General features: G+C 22.6%; 6 protein-coding genes across 6 annotated transcripts; 4 read left to right on the top strand and 2 right to left on the bottom strand.

Annotated features, from left to right (window-relative positions):
* Positions 1 to 135: 135 nt before the first annotated feature.
* On the bottom strand, positions 136 to 3,060 carry PCHAS_0715000 (conserved Plasmodium protein, unknown function; the record flags this gene model as incomplete). Its single annotated transcript, XM_739567.2, has 1 exon — positions 136 to 3,060. One exon carries the CDS (start codon positions 3,058 to 3,060, stop codon positions 136 to 138), a length of 2,925 nt encoding a protein of 974 aa, XP_744660.2.
* A 2,681-nt stretch (positions 3,061 to 5,741) lies between these two features.
* On the top strand, positions 5,742 to 10,459 carry PCHAS_0714900 (conserved Plasmodium protein, unknown function; the record flags this gene model as incomplete). Its single annotated transcript, XM_016797668.1, has 2 exons — positions 5,742 to 10,213; positions 10,390 to 10,459. 2 exons carry the CDS (start codon positions 5,742 to 5,744, stop codon positions 10,457 to 10,459), a joined length of 4,542 nt encoding a protein of 1,513 aa, XP_016653599.1.
* A 703-nt stretch (positions 10,460 to 11,162) lies between these two features.
* PCHAS_0714800 (ankyrin-repeat protein, putative) lies at positions 11,163 to 12,309 on the top strand (the record flags this gene model as incomplete). Its single annotated transcript, XM_016797667.1, has 6 exons — positions 11,163 to 11,235; positions 11,328 to 11,386; positions 11,576 to 11,671; positions 11,772 to 11,879; positions 11,970 to 12,068; positions 12,187 to 12,309. 6 exons carry the CDS (start codon positions 11,163 to 11,165, stop codon positions 12,307 to 12,309), a joined length of 558 nt encoding a protein of 185 aa, XP_016653598.1.
* A 590-nt stretch (positions 12,310 to 12,899) lies between these two features.
* Positions 12,900 to 13,748, top strand: PCHAS_0714700 (translation initiation factor IF-3, putative; the record flags this gene model as incomplete). The annotated part of the gene is made up of 4 exons (XM_016797666.1): positions 12,900 to 13,076; positions 13,159 to 13,229; positions 13,382 to 13,448; positions 13,575 to 13,748. 4 exons carry the CDS (start codon positions 12,900 to 12,902, stop codon positions 13,746 to 13,748), a joined length of 489 nt encoding a protein of 162 aa, XP_016653597.1.
* A 395-nt stretch (positions 13,749 to 14,143) lies between these two features.
* PCHAS_0714600 (SAYSvFN domain-containing protein, putative) lies at positions 14,144 to 14,599 on the bottom strand (the record flags this gene model as incomplete). The annotated part of the gene is made up of 1 exon (XM_016797665.1): positions 14,144 to 14,599. The coding sequence occupies one exon, from the start codon at positions 14,597 to 14,599 to the stop codon at positions 14,144 to 14,146; it is 456 nt and encodes a 151-aa protein (XP_016653596.1).
* A 721-nt stretch (positions 14,600 to 15,320) lies between these two features.
* On the top strand, positions 15,321 to 16,391 carry PCHAS_0714500 (ATP synthase-associated protein, putative; the record flags this gene model as incomplete). Its single annotated transcript, XM_016797664.1, has 5 exons — positions 15,321 to 15,366; positions 15,579 to 15,665; positions 15,898 to 16,053; positions 16,180 to 16,234; positions 16,370 to 16,391. The coding sequence occupies 5 exons, from the start codon at positions 15,321 to 15,323 to the stop codon at positions 16,389 to 16,391; spliced, it is 366 nt and encodes a 121-aa protein (XP_016653595.1).
* Positions 16,392 to 16,615: the final 224 nt, after the last annotated feature.

Here is a 16,615-nt window from a genome sequence, read left to right as displayed (position 1 = left end):
TATTTTTTTTTGTTTTTTTTTTTTTCTTTCTTTTTGGAATACACAAAAGTGTATACAGAACTATAAGCACATTTTTGCTTGTCTATGGATTTATTTCTCAAATATGCATGTCGATGTTTATATATTTTAATTTTTTTATAAATCATTTAATATGGACTGCTTCATATATTTCAACGATTTCATAGCATCGGAAGACGATACTATTTTTATATTATCTGTTAACTCTTTTAAATCTTGGGAGCTTTTATCCAAGTTATTATATTTATCAATATTTTTTATTTTATTTTTTTTTTTTTGAGATTTATTAATTTTTTCAGTTCTTTCTTTATTATGCTCTGAGGGTTTTTCGTTTATGTTGTCATCTGGTTCAAAATTATTTTCTTCATTGTTATCGCTACTATTATTTTGTGCATTATCAATATGTTTCTGCGAATTTATCATTTGCTCATCGTGGGGGTCATTTGCTTGGTCATCTATGAAATTATGCCCTTTTCCTATTGATGGTTTTTTTTTAGTTTTATGAAAGTCATTGTCAAAATGTTGTAAATAATTTTGATTGCTGTTTCTGGGTAAATGATGGTCTATTTGGTTCTCGATCAAATTTGTTTGATAATTTGTAGTAACTTCTTCATTCTGCTTTGATATATTTTTAATTTTTTTAAATGTAGGATAATTAGTAAACTCATCATATTGTGTGCTTAGTTCTTTTTTTTTATTTTTTTTGTTTGTTTTATTAAAAGTATTTTGTTCTTGTTCATTGTCGGTTTGGTCCGATATCGGGGCAATTCGATTGAGAATTTCATTTTTTTTTTTTTTATTATAGACAGAATAATGATGGTTAATTGTGATTGTGTCTAGATTATTTAAAAGAAACATTTTAATTTTTTCAATATATAAATCATTGTTAACTGTTTTATTTTTATATACAAATGAGTTTGATTTATTTATTTGATTTATATAATTTTTGATATTTGATAATTTAAAATAAAAATTGTGTATATTTTGAAAGGGTAATATTTTAGCTTTAAAAAAGGCGAACACCATTTTTAATGTTAAATATGTAGAAATTGTGTTATTAAAAATTAAATGAAAATTGAAATTATTTTTTTTATCAAATATATTAAATAAGAAATGTTCATAATGTATTAAAATTGTATTTTTTATTTCTTCATTTATGTAAGTTTTAATATGTTTTAAAAAAATTAAAAGTATACTTGTATAATTGTTGTAGAGTTTGGAATATATATCTGTTAAATTTTGACTAAAATCAGTTTGATCAAGATTTATATTTTTTATTTTATTTAATATGTTTATGATATTATTTTGTCCCTTTCTCTTTTCTGAAGTATCATTATTGCTACTATCAAAAGATACCTTATTTTGAATTAGCAAATTGGATGATCGAAAAATATACATTATATATATTACCCATTCTTCAAATATACTTGGGCATTTGGTTAATAAATCAGAGCAATATAAAATAAATTCTGAGTCCAAAAAATAAACTAAAAACAAATCACATTCATTATTGTACATAAAGAAATGTTTCATAAAATTTACAAACATATGACCATTTAAGCTTATCGATTCAGTATCCATTTCTTTTATCAGTCCTCGGAAAAAAGAAAATATATTATCCGTTACATATTTAAATATATTATCATTCACAAAATTATCACTATTTGTAGATCTCAAAGGGTGTGAAAATTTTCCAAATATGTGATTCGTTTTTTCATTATTTTCCATAGAGAAAGAAATATTTTCATTTTGATTGCAAAAGGTGTTAAGATCAAATTCTTTATTTGAAATCCATTTTTTTGCAAGATTTGAAAAATACTCTAATAATATATGTATGTTATTTATTATGTCTTTAATACTTAGATTGATATTTATAAAATTTGAATTGTTGGTAGTAAATATATTTTCTTCATTATTACTAATTTTTGCATGTATTATATTTTTAAATAAATGCAAACTGTTTAAAAAGGCATATAAATATTCATTTTTTTTATATTTTAAAAATAAATTAATATTATCATTAGCATAATCATTTATATTTTTATATACTTCATCATTTAAATCTGATTTGTTTTTTTTTTGTAAATAAGTTATCACATTTTGTTCTACAACAGTATTGAGTGCCCCCTTTCTCTTTAATTGTATAAACAAAAAATTAAAAAAAACCTTTTCACAATCTTTAATTATGTTATAATTTATATTAACAATATATAATAAAATAGTGTTTGCTATATTTATTAAATAATCGTTATACTTATTTACTTTCATATTGATGATATAAATTAATATATTTTTTATGTGTTTATGATAATGCTTAGACATATTTTCAGAGTATTTAGAAATAAGGTATACAAATTCTGTAATCCCATATATAGCAAATAATCGCAAAGACAAAAAAACTGAATTTGTATTATCATCTTTATCATGATTTCCTTCTAGTAGCGTATTAGGAATATTTAAATCTGTGATAGTTTTGATGATCATATCTATTTTTTCAAAAATGGATCCATCATGTACTTTATAATTTAATCCATTTTCCGATATAAAAGTGTTGCCATCTTTTTCTATAGAAGATGCTTGTACATTTTGGGTTTCCAATTCACTAGTAGAATTATTTTTATTTTTTGTAAGTGATTTTTTTATTTTATCTTTTTCATTATAGTCCTTTAAAAAGTCTTCTTCGATATGTTTTACTACTGCTTGGCTATTTTTTTTAATAAGCTCATTTTCTACATTAAAGATAAAAGTTACAAAAGAAATGTAAAAGCAAATGTTCCTAGTTTGGTCATAATTCCAATTGGTAGTATTAGTAGTAGTAGCAGTTTCAATGGTGTTATCACTATATTCTAGGAGATTAAAAAAAAAGGTTAGTATTTCATTATGAACATCATTTAAAAATAATTCCTTCCTATTTTTCTGATTTTTCAATAGCTCATTTTTTATATGATCAAAACAATAGCATACATTATATAAGTTTATTTTGTTTTCTTTCCATTTCCCCAATAGTTCTTCCAACAAATTACTAAGAAGTGGATTCCCCATTAAAATTTCCAATCTTTAAATATTTATTTGAATAAACTGAAGAAAAGCAGCGCCTTTTGTCTCTTTATTGGTTGTTTGTTTTTTTTTATCCCTTTACAATTGTAAATATTATTTGCATTATAACAAAAAGGTATTTTCAGAATATCTTTTAAAAGTTTGTTTATTTACAAAATCGCGAATAAAAAATATGGCATTATATTATCAAAAATAATATCTACATGTTATTATGTAGCCAAAATTAGTTATATGATAAATAAAAAAAATATATGGTATAAATACAACAGTCAATTTTAACCTCAAAAAAATTGAGAGCAAAAAAATGGTTACAATAGTTTAAGCCATATAATTCGTTTTTTGTGATTTTTGCTAAAAATATTTTACTTAAAAAAAAAAAAATGAAAAAATATTTTTTATGGATATTTGAATAATTTAAAACCGCTATAAAAAATGTCGACATAAAAAAAGTTGGGGTATAGGGGAATTTATGCAAATTAATTGTTAATAATGGGAATGAAAAATAATAGTTTGTTTTATTTTTTCATTATTTTTTTTAAGTAATAGTTAAAAATATGTATTGAATAATTGGATTATAAGCATTTCAAGTGGTGTCATATTTTTCTCACAATATTCGTTTGATAAAAAGTTTGAACTTTGTATAATCACTTGGTGATATTTCAAGCAGATTTGTAAAAAAAATTGTAAAACAAAAAGTAATAGACTTGTTCATTCTTATATGTAAACTAAATGAACCTAAATGATGTACAACTGGCATGCATATATAGTCCACCACCTAATGGGATATTTTCAAATTGACAAAGTCTTTTGGAATTATTTAAAACATAATAGGGTGTATATATCTTCTATATAAAGTATATTTTTTTATTACAAACACACTGGCGTTATATGACAAACAGGAATTAAGTAAAAAGAACAGAAAGTAAACTAACTTTACATTTTTTATACATATGTAGTGTTATTGTAATGCCTTTTGTATATTATCACCATTTTGAAATGAAAATATTTATGTAAATATCCACATATATGCATAAATATGTGTATATAATGTTGTATTTTTCTTTCCTATAAATGGTATATATGATATACTCTACCATTTTAATAAAAATATGATAAATGAAAAAAGGGAGAGGTGTGAAAAAAAATATTGTTCTGCCTCATATGAAAGGTAAAGATATATTTTGTTCATGGAATTAAATATATTTAAAGAAGGTAATCCTTTTAGTTTTCTATTGATAAGGCATTCTTTCTTTTATGTAATAATTTATGTTTGCAACGAAAATAGTTAAAAGAAAATTAAAACCGCCACATTTTAATATGGGTTACTACTATTATTTTGGCTATCATTAATTTGTGATTAAGATATATTTTTTAAAGTTATTAAGGAAAAGAATAATTTAAAAAATGCAAATAAATAAAACTAAATAATGTTTTTAATATTATTAAAAAAATTAATAAAAAAAATATATGATGATTTTTTTTATTGAAAAAAATATAATTCGTTAGACAAATATATAAGTAAAACAGTGTATAATACATATTAATTTTTTGTGTATTATTTATATTAGCAAATGATGATTTGATTCTCATTGTTTTTTGAATTTCATACAAATTGCTATTTATTTATATGAATATTTTTTTCATATTAGCGCCATACAATAAATATACATATATTATGTAATATGTAAAAATGTAACACAAGGTATGACGAAAATACAAGCACATTGTGTTTATGCGTTTCATATTTTTTTAATTATTATGAATTAACATTAAAGAAATATTCTAGCATACTCAAGAGTCAATATTATGTTAAATGTAAATTAAGGGAGCAAAATATCCATTTATTTGTAAATGTGAATATAACTTTTATTTTCCCTTAAAAAAAATATATTATATAATATTTCTTTTTTAACAACTTTTTTAATACACCATTAGATTTTGTTATTTGTAAGATAGTTTTTTCTTATTTCGTTTTCTTTTTTTTAGCATTTTTGTTTTGTTTGTTTGTTATATATATACATATATATTTTTGTCACATTGTAATTCAATTTTGAATTGTATGTAATAAAAATAGTCATATTCCAATTGAAAAGATAATAATTATTCTTTGCATTATTATTATTATTATGTTATATGCGTATGTGTATGAATTAAAATAATGCAAAATATAAAAATATGCCCTTAACTGTTCCCAAAGAAAAAGATAACGATTGCCAACGAAAATAAAAAGTATATAGTATAGGTATTGGCAAACTTCAAGTTTGCATATTTATCACTGTATAATATATTACAAAGATATGACAAATATTAAAATATTTGTTGTTTTATTTTGATTTATTTAGATATTTCCTTATTTTATTTTTACAAATTTATAATATTACAAACTGTCTAGTATTTTTTCATAAAGCAATTTTTGTCTTATTTTATTTATTGGGCAATGAATATAGTCGGACTAATTTTATTTCAAAAACGTGTGAGCATATTTACAAAAATGTCAATATTGTGAACTATAGCTTAAGCTACAAATTCAAAGAAACGGAACAAAACCAAATATACATATATCAGCTTTTGAAAGTATAAAATTGTTGCATGTAAATAATCTTAGTACCATCAGAAATGATAATAACAATTATAACCTAGTAAGTAGTAGTATTAATATAGAAAATATGGAGGGTGTAAAAAATTTAGATTTCCATGAGTCAACCACAAGGATAGGAAATGCCAAGAAAAACATTTATCGAGAAGAAAATGATATCCGAAATTTAAAAAGAAAAAAAATAAATGAAATTATAAATAAGTATAAGAAAAATATGACATTTATGCATGATGGTAGCACAAATAATAAAATTGATGACGAAAATGAAAGTTATACCATTGATCGATGTGATGAAGATTATAAGGATGATAGGAATAACAAAAATAATACACATGATAATAAAACTATAAAAGAAATCGAAAATTCAAAAAATATTACGAAAGACAATATGATGACAAAATTTTTAAAAAATAAATTTGATGAAAAGAAAGATATAAAAAATTATATGAATAATATTTCTTCATCCTTAGTCCGTGATACAAATATGAAGGAGAAATATTATCACAATTATGATAGTAAAATAAAAAATTCAAATTTTAAAAAAATTGAAAATGATAAGTTATCAAACGATTTCGAATATAATAAAATAAATAAGACATTATTTTCATCAAAATATTTAGATAATAGTGAAAAATATCGAGAAAAAAATAATAATCAGATCAGTTCTCAAAATTATTATCCATATAAAAAGGATCGTGGATTTTCAAAAACTATCATATCTGAATTAGACCCAATGAAAGTAGGTGAGTTAAAAAAAGAAGAAATTAATAAGATTGATAATAATGATAAATGTATTTTACAAAAAATCGAAAGTACAACCCATTTATTGTCTAATGAAAATGATTCTAAATTATATGAAAATAAGGATGATAGTCAAAATTGCAAAAATGATAAATTACTATTATTAAATAAAACACATGAAAAAATAATTTCAAATAATTATGACCAATTTAAAAATAGAGATTTCAAAAAATTCTCAAATTTAAAAATAGCAGATCAAACTGTCAATATTAATGGAAGCAATAATGCAGAAAATATAAGCATGAGTAAAACAAAGGTGAATGAAAAAGTGGCGAATTATTCTAAAGAAGTAGATACATCTTCGAAGTTATTTAACGAAACAAAATTTAGTGATGATGAAAAAAAAATAAGAGAAACCTTTGAAAAAGTGAAAATGATGGCAAAGACAATCGATTATAGTAACGAATATAATATGGGAAATGATACACGAAAAAAAGAAAACAAATTAGAATCGCTTAAAGAAAATAAAAATTTAGAAGTCATAACATCACATGAAAAAAATAAACTTTTAGAAAAATACAAAACAAGTTATAGTAAAGGGGAATCACACATTAAAGAAACCCGAATAAATAATGATATAGATGATCAAAGCAAAAATTGGCTAAGCTCGAATAGTAATAAAATTAAAGAAAAAATAAGCGAAAGCAGTTTTAATAGGGCACTTGATGATCGATCTATGGGCAAGGTACAGAAAAAAAGCGACATATTTGATACAAAAAATTCTAAAGATATTCAAGAAAAAATCGAATTAAATATTAAGGGTGATTTGCATAAAGATGAAAATAGTAATGTAGATAATTTTGATACCATACATAAGCTAGACACATTAGAAGAGAAAGAAAAAAATAATACACACAGAATGAAAGAAGTTGATGAAAAAACGGATCTAATATATAGTAGTAGTAAACCATTTAAAAATAGTACAACTGATAATATTTCGTATAAATCTAAATTTGTTAATAAATTTGAAAGAGATAAAGAAAATGATTTTGAAAAGAAATATATGGAACTAAAAAAAGAAAGAGAGAAATATCTTTCTTCTATTGTTTATAATAAAGGAGATGTAAAAACTGAAGGAGAAAATTTCAAAAAGGATTTTAAAACATATCGTCTTGATAGTGACGATAAAAAAAATGAAAATAATTCTCTTGAATATGTTAGTAATAAAATGAAAAGAGATAGAGAAATGCGATATAATAGCATTGATAAAAATGGCGATAAAAACCAAGAAAAGGATAACCATAAAAATTACTATAACAAAAATAGATATCAAAGCAAGTTAAATATTTACGATGACAATAAAAAATCCAATGATCATGTAAATAATTTGTATACAACAAAAAAGAGTGAAGAAAATAAATACGAAAAATATATAAGTAAAAAATATAGCAACGTAGAAGATTTTAATAAATTTCAAAAAAATGATGAAATAATTGATCATCGAAAAAAACTTTTATTAAATGAGTCAAACAACAGGTATAATAAACTTAATAAGGATAAATTATTTGAACGGGATATAAAATCTAGTGTTAAAAAAAATATCGAAAAAAAAGATTATGAACGATTTACAAATAAATATAATGTTAGCGGAAAATATCATGATCAAAATGATAAATTTGGTAAAAAATTATTTGAAGAAAAAAATTTCAAAAAAACAAAAAATTATAATAATGAAAAATTGAATAACACATTAAATAAGTCTATTAATTTTGAATCAAGTCGTAATAAAAAAGTAGACACATTAAAAAAAGCACCAGAAGATATTTTCACACCTAGTAATGATCCAATAGAACAAATTAAAAAAAAATACAAAGATATAATTAACAGAGTCAACCATAATATTAACAAAGAAAAAAAGGATGTAAATACGAACGTAGAAACAAATGGAGCTAATTTAAAAGGAAAATCTGCTGAAGAGATAGAAAATGAATATAATGAAAGAATAAAGGCACGATTAGATGCAATAGAAAAATATTTTAATAAGGATAAGATTGATGCTGAAAGATTGAAAATAGCAGAAGAAAATAAAATAAAAGATGAACTAAATTTAAAAAGGAAAATGTATGAATTAAAAATTAGAGAAAATTTTAAGGAAAAAATTAGATTGAGAAAAGAAATGAATGAAAAAAACAGATCTGATGAAAATGTAAGAAATGATAAGAATAGTGGTAATAACGAAGGTAAGACAGAAGACAAAATACATAAAGAACAATTACATAGAAATAGACGAGATTCAAATTTTGGACGAAGTAAAAAAAAAAATAAAAATAATAAATTTGATGATTATTCAAGTGATGGAAGTTATTATAAATATATGTACAGAAATTTATATGAAGAAACATATAATAATAGATTAGAAAATCATTATCATGATATAAATGATAATTTATATTTACAAGAATGTTCAGATAATTTTTTTCAAAATCCAAAACGAAATTCTATTGTCTCAAAATCATTATCAAATAGTTTTGATAAAGATTCAATAAATATAAGTGTAATCAAATTTGATGATTTTGATTATAATTATTTAAATAATCGTAATGTTTCTACTTGGAAAAAAAGAGAAAATCGTTATTCTAATACTGATGATAATAGTACAAACATAAAAAATCTAAATCTCGAAAAACCTAAAGTTGTTGTCACAGATAGTGAAGAGAGTTGCATAGCTCATAATAACTACGCTAATGAAATCAAATTAGCAAAAGAAGAAAATACATTTGAAAAAAAAAAGTATAGTGTAGGAAATAGCTATTCAAAATATGGTGTAAGAAATAGCTATTCAAAATATGGTGTAAGAAATAGCTATTCAAAATATGGTGTAAGAAATAGTTATTCAAAATATGATGATAAGCAATCTAATTTAAGTGACTCTTCTATTATAAAAATGAAAAAGAAAACAAGTCAAAACCAAGAAAAATATATCCCTAACAGGAAAAAATTATCATATCAAAATAATAAGTACGAAGAACATGGTGACAATGTAATTAATAGATTATTAAAAAACAGTAAAAACCATATGATGAGAAATACTAGCATTCTGATCAAAGATGATACATCTCAGGAAAATAATAAAAATGCTAAGCAGTATAAAGATGTAATAAAAAGGCAAGAGAGAGATTGTATCGACAAGATTGGTTATGAAAGTGAAACTTATGAAAAAGAAGATAGTATCCATGAAAATGAAAAAGAAGAAAGCATTCATGAGAACGAAATGGACGAATCGTATGATGAAAATAGACTTGAAGATAGTTATAGTAAGCACAATGAGGAATATATAGAAAAAAACGAATATGAAAATAATAGAAGTAGAATAGAGTATCACAATAATATAAATCCAAATATAATATCCTTCGAAACAAATTATGAAGCCGAGCCAGTAATGAATGAATATGATGCCGAAGAAGTTCAAAGTAGCAATATAAAAGAGGATGAAAAGGAAAGTGTAATTAGTACCATTGAAAAATATGAAGAAATAGAGTGTAAAGGTGAGAGCAAGGAAATTGATGAAGAAATAAAAGAGGATGACCAACTATATGATGATGAAATTTGTGAAAAACAAAACGAGGATCAAGATTCAAAATCATCAATAAAATCATCTGATACAGGAATGCCAAAAATTAACATTTTGCAAAACAAAGAAAATTATATACCTTTAGATGAAGCTTTAAATTTTGTCATTGACAATGAGAAATTAAAAAAGACAAAAGCCCAAAAGGAAAATAAAGGAAACCCCAAAAATAAGTAATTATAAATAACATTTTTATTTATTTCCCATAATATTGTTTAAATTTTTTGATATAAATATTAGAGAATGCAAAATTATTGTGTTTGTGTATATATGTTGTATTCGTATTAAAGTATAAATATTTTGTCTATGTTTATTATTTTCATTTTTGTAATGATTTTTCTTTTTTCAGAACTTTTGTGCAATGGCTTATGGATGAAAGGAAAAAAAGATTAAAAAATAATTTGCCTATAGACATTTAAATTGTATACAAAATTCTTCTCTTTGATTATGCCCAATTTTCGAGCCTTAGTCATGATCCCCATTTTTAATTCTTTAACAACATTACCAATATAATAGAGCATTTATTTATGAATATGCAATATTTATTTATTCGTTTATATGCATATGTACCACCAAATAAGTATGCGGCGTAAGTACGTGCGCATATATTTGTTTAACATCCTTTGATATGTCAGTAATTTTTAGCTTATCACTTTCATTATATATTTTATTATTTTTTTGTGCTATTATTTTTCAATTGTTTTTCAATATAAAAAATAAAAATATTTTCATTTCATATTTTTGCTTCCTTTTCTTTTTTGAAGTATACATTCATACAAAATATGAGGAAACTTCAATAAGATTATTTGTAGAATGTTAAAAGCATGTGTGCATATAATTTTTAAAATTTAATTTATTATTTAACGCGAATATATTGATTCACATTCGTTTGCTCCAAATATGTGAAAAAACTATACGCATAAAATTGTATATTTAAAATAAGACAAAGAAATATCTTTTCATTTTTGTAAAAATAAAAAATTTTGAAAATCCTAATTTTTAATGCATTAAAGGGTATCATAAAGATAGACAGACATAATTTTAATATTCTCTTTTTTTTATTTTTTATATTTCTGCTTTGCGAATTTATACATATAAATTACGAAAAAGTATAAAGAAACAATGATATCTGTGACGCTAACAAATGACTATGTTTATGATAAGTTGTCTGATCTAGGCTTGTGTGCTTTCACAGGTATACATTATAAAACACGCACATCATATTTCATATATCTTATATGTATGTCACGAAGTGTTTGATATATATCTGCTTTTCTTTATATTTAGGAAACATGAAAAGGTTGAAAAAATTACTAAAAAAAAATGGCATAAATACCAAGTTTGCAGTAAGAAATTGAAATCAAAAATAAGAATAAAATAAACTATAGGAATTAGAAAAATTATAAATGAATTTTAATAAAATATAGTCATAGCATGATTAATGTATCATACAAAATGATGATCCTATTTATGTTTGTATGTGTATATATTGACATTAATATGTTCATTATTTATTGCTTTGTTTTTATTTACAGAATGATAGTAGCTTGCTGCATATATGCTCACATAACGACAACCCAAATATGTTTTATTTTTTATTAAGTAAAGGATGTGATTATACACATATTAATGTAAGGGGAAAAAATCTTATTGATTATATGTAATTTTTATAGAGAAAATTTTATTTTTGGTTGTTTCTTATTTTTTAATTTTGCCCAAATTTACTTTTAGGGGAATGGAGATACATGCTTACACATGATTGTCTTAAACAACAACATATCATGTCTCGAAATTCTTTGCAGATATGATATCAAAGATATTATCAATATAAAAAATAAGGTAGTATAATAAAAATAAAGAATATATTAGTGTTATTTTAATTATGTATAAATATATTCATTGCTTGTACATTTTATATATGCAACGCAGGATGGAGATACGGCCCTACATATCGCCATTAAAAATGGATTTTATGAATGTTTTTTTTTATTAATTAAAAAAGGGGCAGATACTGATATAAAAGATTATGTAAGTGTGTAAAGTTATATTTCTAAATGATCACTTGTTAGATTTAGTTGCCCGATTTATCAAAATTTTCTTTTGGGTATTGTTTTGTTCTTATATTTCCCTTTTTTTGTCTTTTTAGTTTGATATGGATTCTTATGAACTAATAGATTTATACGAAAAAAAAGAAAAATTATACGATGGTTATTCTAGCACATATGCTAATATGTTTAATTTATTAGTAAGTATGAGACGATGCAAATAGAAAAAATATTCCATGATTTTTTTACACTAGTTTATCAGGTATGAATTTCCATAACTATTATTAATAATAATACACACATGTGCATATATTTTATGTATTATTTGTTTCTTTATATGGCAATTATTCTGCCAAAATAAATATGCTTATGAATTGTTCGTGAAAAATGATAATTTTTTTATGAAATTAAAAAGAAATAAAATAATAACCTGAAAAATATTATGTCCTATTGCATTTAAAATGTTATCCTTAGTTGGTTTAGCATATATATATTATTATGTTTTTTTTCTTTTCTTTTCTTTTATAAATCTTTAACTTTTTTTTGTATTTTTTTGCTACCTTTTTCATTGTACTATTTTTCGGCTGATTATATGCATTGCCATTTTATTATATATATTTTTTTTTTCCTTGAAAAGAACATAATTTTTTTCGATCATACAAAAAGTTATAACTTTCTTTTTTTTCGTGTAATAATTTTTTAAAATATATCTTTAATAATTATTTTTCCCAAATTGATTGAAAAAAATGAATATATATTTTGTAGAAAATTTTGGTTATTAAAATATATTATTATTATTTACTAACATTTTATAATGTTAAGTAGGTTATTATTCTTTTTGTTCTTTACATGTTTTTTGTTTTTCTTAACCAATTTTAACAATGATGCCAACTGTTTTTATATACCTAAGGTACATTGTACCAAATATTTTTATTTGAAAGATACGGATGATGTAGCAGGTTACTCTGATGGGTATGAGCGATACATTCAAGTAAAATAAAAAAACAGTAATATATAATACGGAATAGCAATTTTTTTAGCAGCGATAATATAATATCTAACTTTTTCTTCAGGAAAAAAAAATGAAACAATTAAAGATGAAATCAGAGAACAAGACAGTCAAACAGTTAAGAATAACACCGAGGTAAAGATATATAGAGACCTTATTTGTGTGCATGGCCCTTACATAGAGCATGCTTATTATTATAGGTGTACAGTTTGTGTGTGTGTATTTTTACATAACTATAAATAAATATATATAATGTATATGTTTTGTTTACTCGTGTTTATCCTTAGAATTGGGACTAACGATTTACTAATAAAAATAAATTCAGCAAAACAATTCTTACTAGGAAGGCATCGGGTAATGTGCATTTTTATAATAACCCTCCAAAAAATATATACCCTCAAGTATTAATATACGAATTAGTGTGTATAAAAAAGCTTACTTATATATATTTTTTTTTTCAATATGAATTGTTGGTTATAGGTGAAATTCATTTTGACACTAAAAGGAAGAGAATATACTAATATAGAAAATGTAAAAAAAATTTTCAACAAAATATCTGAAGAATTAAAACCTTATGGTAATTCAGAGACAATGCGACATAGTGGTAATATAGTTTCGCAATTGTTTAACTTAAAAGCAAAAAAAAAAAATTAAATCAGGAAGGTAAAGTTTTTGGTAAAAAGGGAGAAAGCATAGACAAACATATTGATAAACACAAACAAACATATTAGATATGTAAAGTGATAAAACAAAAACAATCACAATATGTATAGTATAACTTTGTAATAAAGTTATAAACAAGGATGGAATAATAGGCAAATAAATTGAAAAATAAATGATTATAATATTTTTATAAATAGGCGTTTATAGCCTTATATATATTTTTTTTTCGGTGTAACATAATTTTTTTGTAAAAATAATAATTTATAAAACTTGTGTTTGTTTTTAATGTTTTATATTTTTGTAAATAAAAATTTGTATAGACCTCGAGCTATTAATTTTTATGTGATTTATTATATGCTTTTATTTTTCTTTTTTGATGTGAATAATCAATAGTCGGATGAGTCATTCTTTATTCGGCCACAACATTTCTTAAATTTTTTATTAGACCCACAAGTACATAATTTATTATTATACTTAGAATTTCCTTTTATATATATTTTGTTTCTTTGAATATCATCGTATCTTAAAAAGTTATCACTATCATCATAAGTAGTAGGTTTGGTATGTCTCAATTCATTTTCAATTTGATTCATTCGTAAGTCACCAATTAAATATCTTTTATCTTTGTTGAATACCGAGTAAGCACTTACGGATTGGCCATTTGTATTTTTACTATAATCTAGATTTAGAAATATGATAAGAATTAAAACAATTATTATATACGCAACGCCAAATATATGGTAACAAAAGTAACAAGAAAGTAGCAAGATGATTGTAATAATTTTTGGATCAAAATATTTCGAAACATTTTTATTTTTTGAATTCTTTTTTTTTTTTGACATAATAACATATATACATAGATATTGTATACAATTGGGTAATAGCTAATTTATTGGGTACTATTTGAATACAAACAAATGGTATGTGTGTATGCATACATATATTGTTTCACTTTATTTAGCTACTTTATATGGAACAATAATTGTACATTTGTACATTTGCAACTCTTTAGAGTATATTTTAAAGGCATAAAAATAAATAATTATATTTATGGTAAATTGTGTTAACTGAAATGGAAATGAAAAAAAAAAAAATTAAAAATAAATAGTAAAGGTGTAAAGCATTAAATGGAGTAATATAATTTTGCTTTATTTTTCTTATGCCTCATTTGAATTTTTTAAATATAATTTATTTATATGCTTTTTATTAATTCACCTACACTTTTCCCAAAAAAATTTTACATATAAAAATGCGAAATAAAAAAATAATTCGTATTTTGAATGCATATATATAATTATATAAATAATTGTATATGCTTATTTTAATGATATTTTACACCTTTTCATGATTTCATTAGCTGTATGAATGTTATAAATTTTCTTTTTTGAAATAAATTAAGATATTGTTACTTTAGCTAAATTAGTATACTTGTTCATATACAGAACTTTTAGTTAGGGTACTCGATTTAAAAGTATGTTCATGAGAAAAATACAAAATAAATTTTAATTATGCCTAACTATATTTTTTAAGTTTTTACTAAATACTAAACCCCAAATTGTGAAAATGAAAGATAAGGTACTCGAAGGAGGGGAGAAAAAAAAAAAGAAGGGTAAGATATCATATACTCATTATGCATCGAAAAAATGCGTATTAAGAAATAAAAGAAAAATTAAAATAGGAGTTAAAAATTTTGTAATTCACTTAAGAATTGTTTATATATATTTATGTATGTATGTGATAGTTGGGCATATACTACTGTTACACTCTATATTTTTTATATATACTTCCTTTTACTTATTATAAATATTGTCAATTTTTCAGGCTTTTGCAGAAGATGTTGCAGTAGAGTTTTCACAAGTCTTAAAGGCCCTAGTATAACACACAGTATTTTGTTTGGGATATGTGGAGGTACAGATTTATCATAATGATAATATAAAATGTGATATGTTCATTTTTAAGATTCATTTTGAACTGCTCATTGAAATCGTTTTCAATTGCTTATAATTATTTTAAGTATTGGAGTTGCTATTATATAAACTGTGTTTCACATAATATGATACGAAGTTACATATAATGATTGATGATTTTTAAAAAAATATATTCTATGGCTTATCTCTTTTACATTTTGTTCTGTATTCAGGAATGTTTTATTATGGAACCTATTATTTATATCGATTTCTTAAAATATCATATTTTGATACAATGCATGTTTCAAATGAAAGTAGAAGAAGATTTATGGAAAAGCAAATGTTGTTTTATAATGACGCGGGTTACAACTTATCAATGAAATATATAGGTATGCATATGTATAAGACATAAGATGATTTGGGAAGATAAAATGAGGATCGTCTTATCCACCCCTAAAATTGTTTAAATAGTTATTTGTTCATTGCTCTTATTTATTTATATATTTTTTATTTAGGAAATTTATCCAAATATTATGATCCAGTTGCTTTAAGAATGCCCTTTCAACCATTGTAATAAAGAAAAAAGAAATGAGAAATAAGAAAATGATATAATTTTATAAATATTATTGTATTTTATAATGTAGTTGGATGTATAGACAATTTTTATACATTTGTATATATTTTTTATTTTTAATCAATTTTTAGGGATGACGCATATAGACTATAATTATATAAAGACGATAATTCGAAATTTAAAAAATAATATAAACATGGAATAATGTTTATGTAACTATTCACAGAATTTTTTCTGCTACCATAAATTTATTTTCATATATTATATATTTTATTTTTTTATTATTGCTTAATTTTATACAATTAATATTTTATTATATCCTATGTTATTCCTCTTTTAATGAACATACAAAGAATATATATTTTTTATGTAAATAA

This window comes from Plasmodium chabaudi (genome assembly GCF_900002335.3).
Source record: "Plasmodium chabaudi chabaudi strain AS genome assembly, chromosome: 7".
NCBI classification, from domain to species: domain Eukaryota; phylum Apicomplexa; class Aconoidasida; order Haemosporida; family Plasmodiidae; genus Plasmodium; species Plasmodium chabaudi.
Note: the sequence above shows the minus strand (reverse complement) of the source record. Positions and strands in the feature narration are given on the sequence as shown.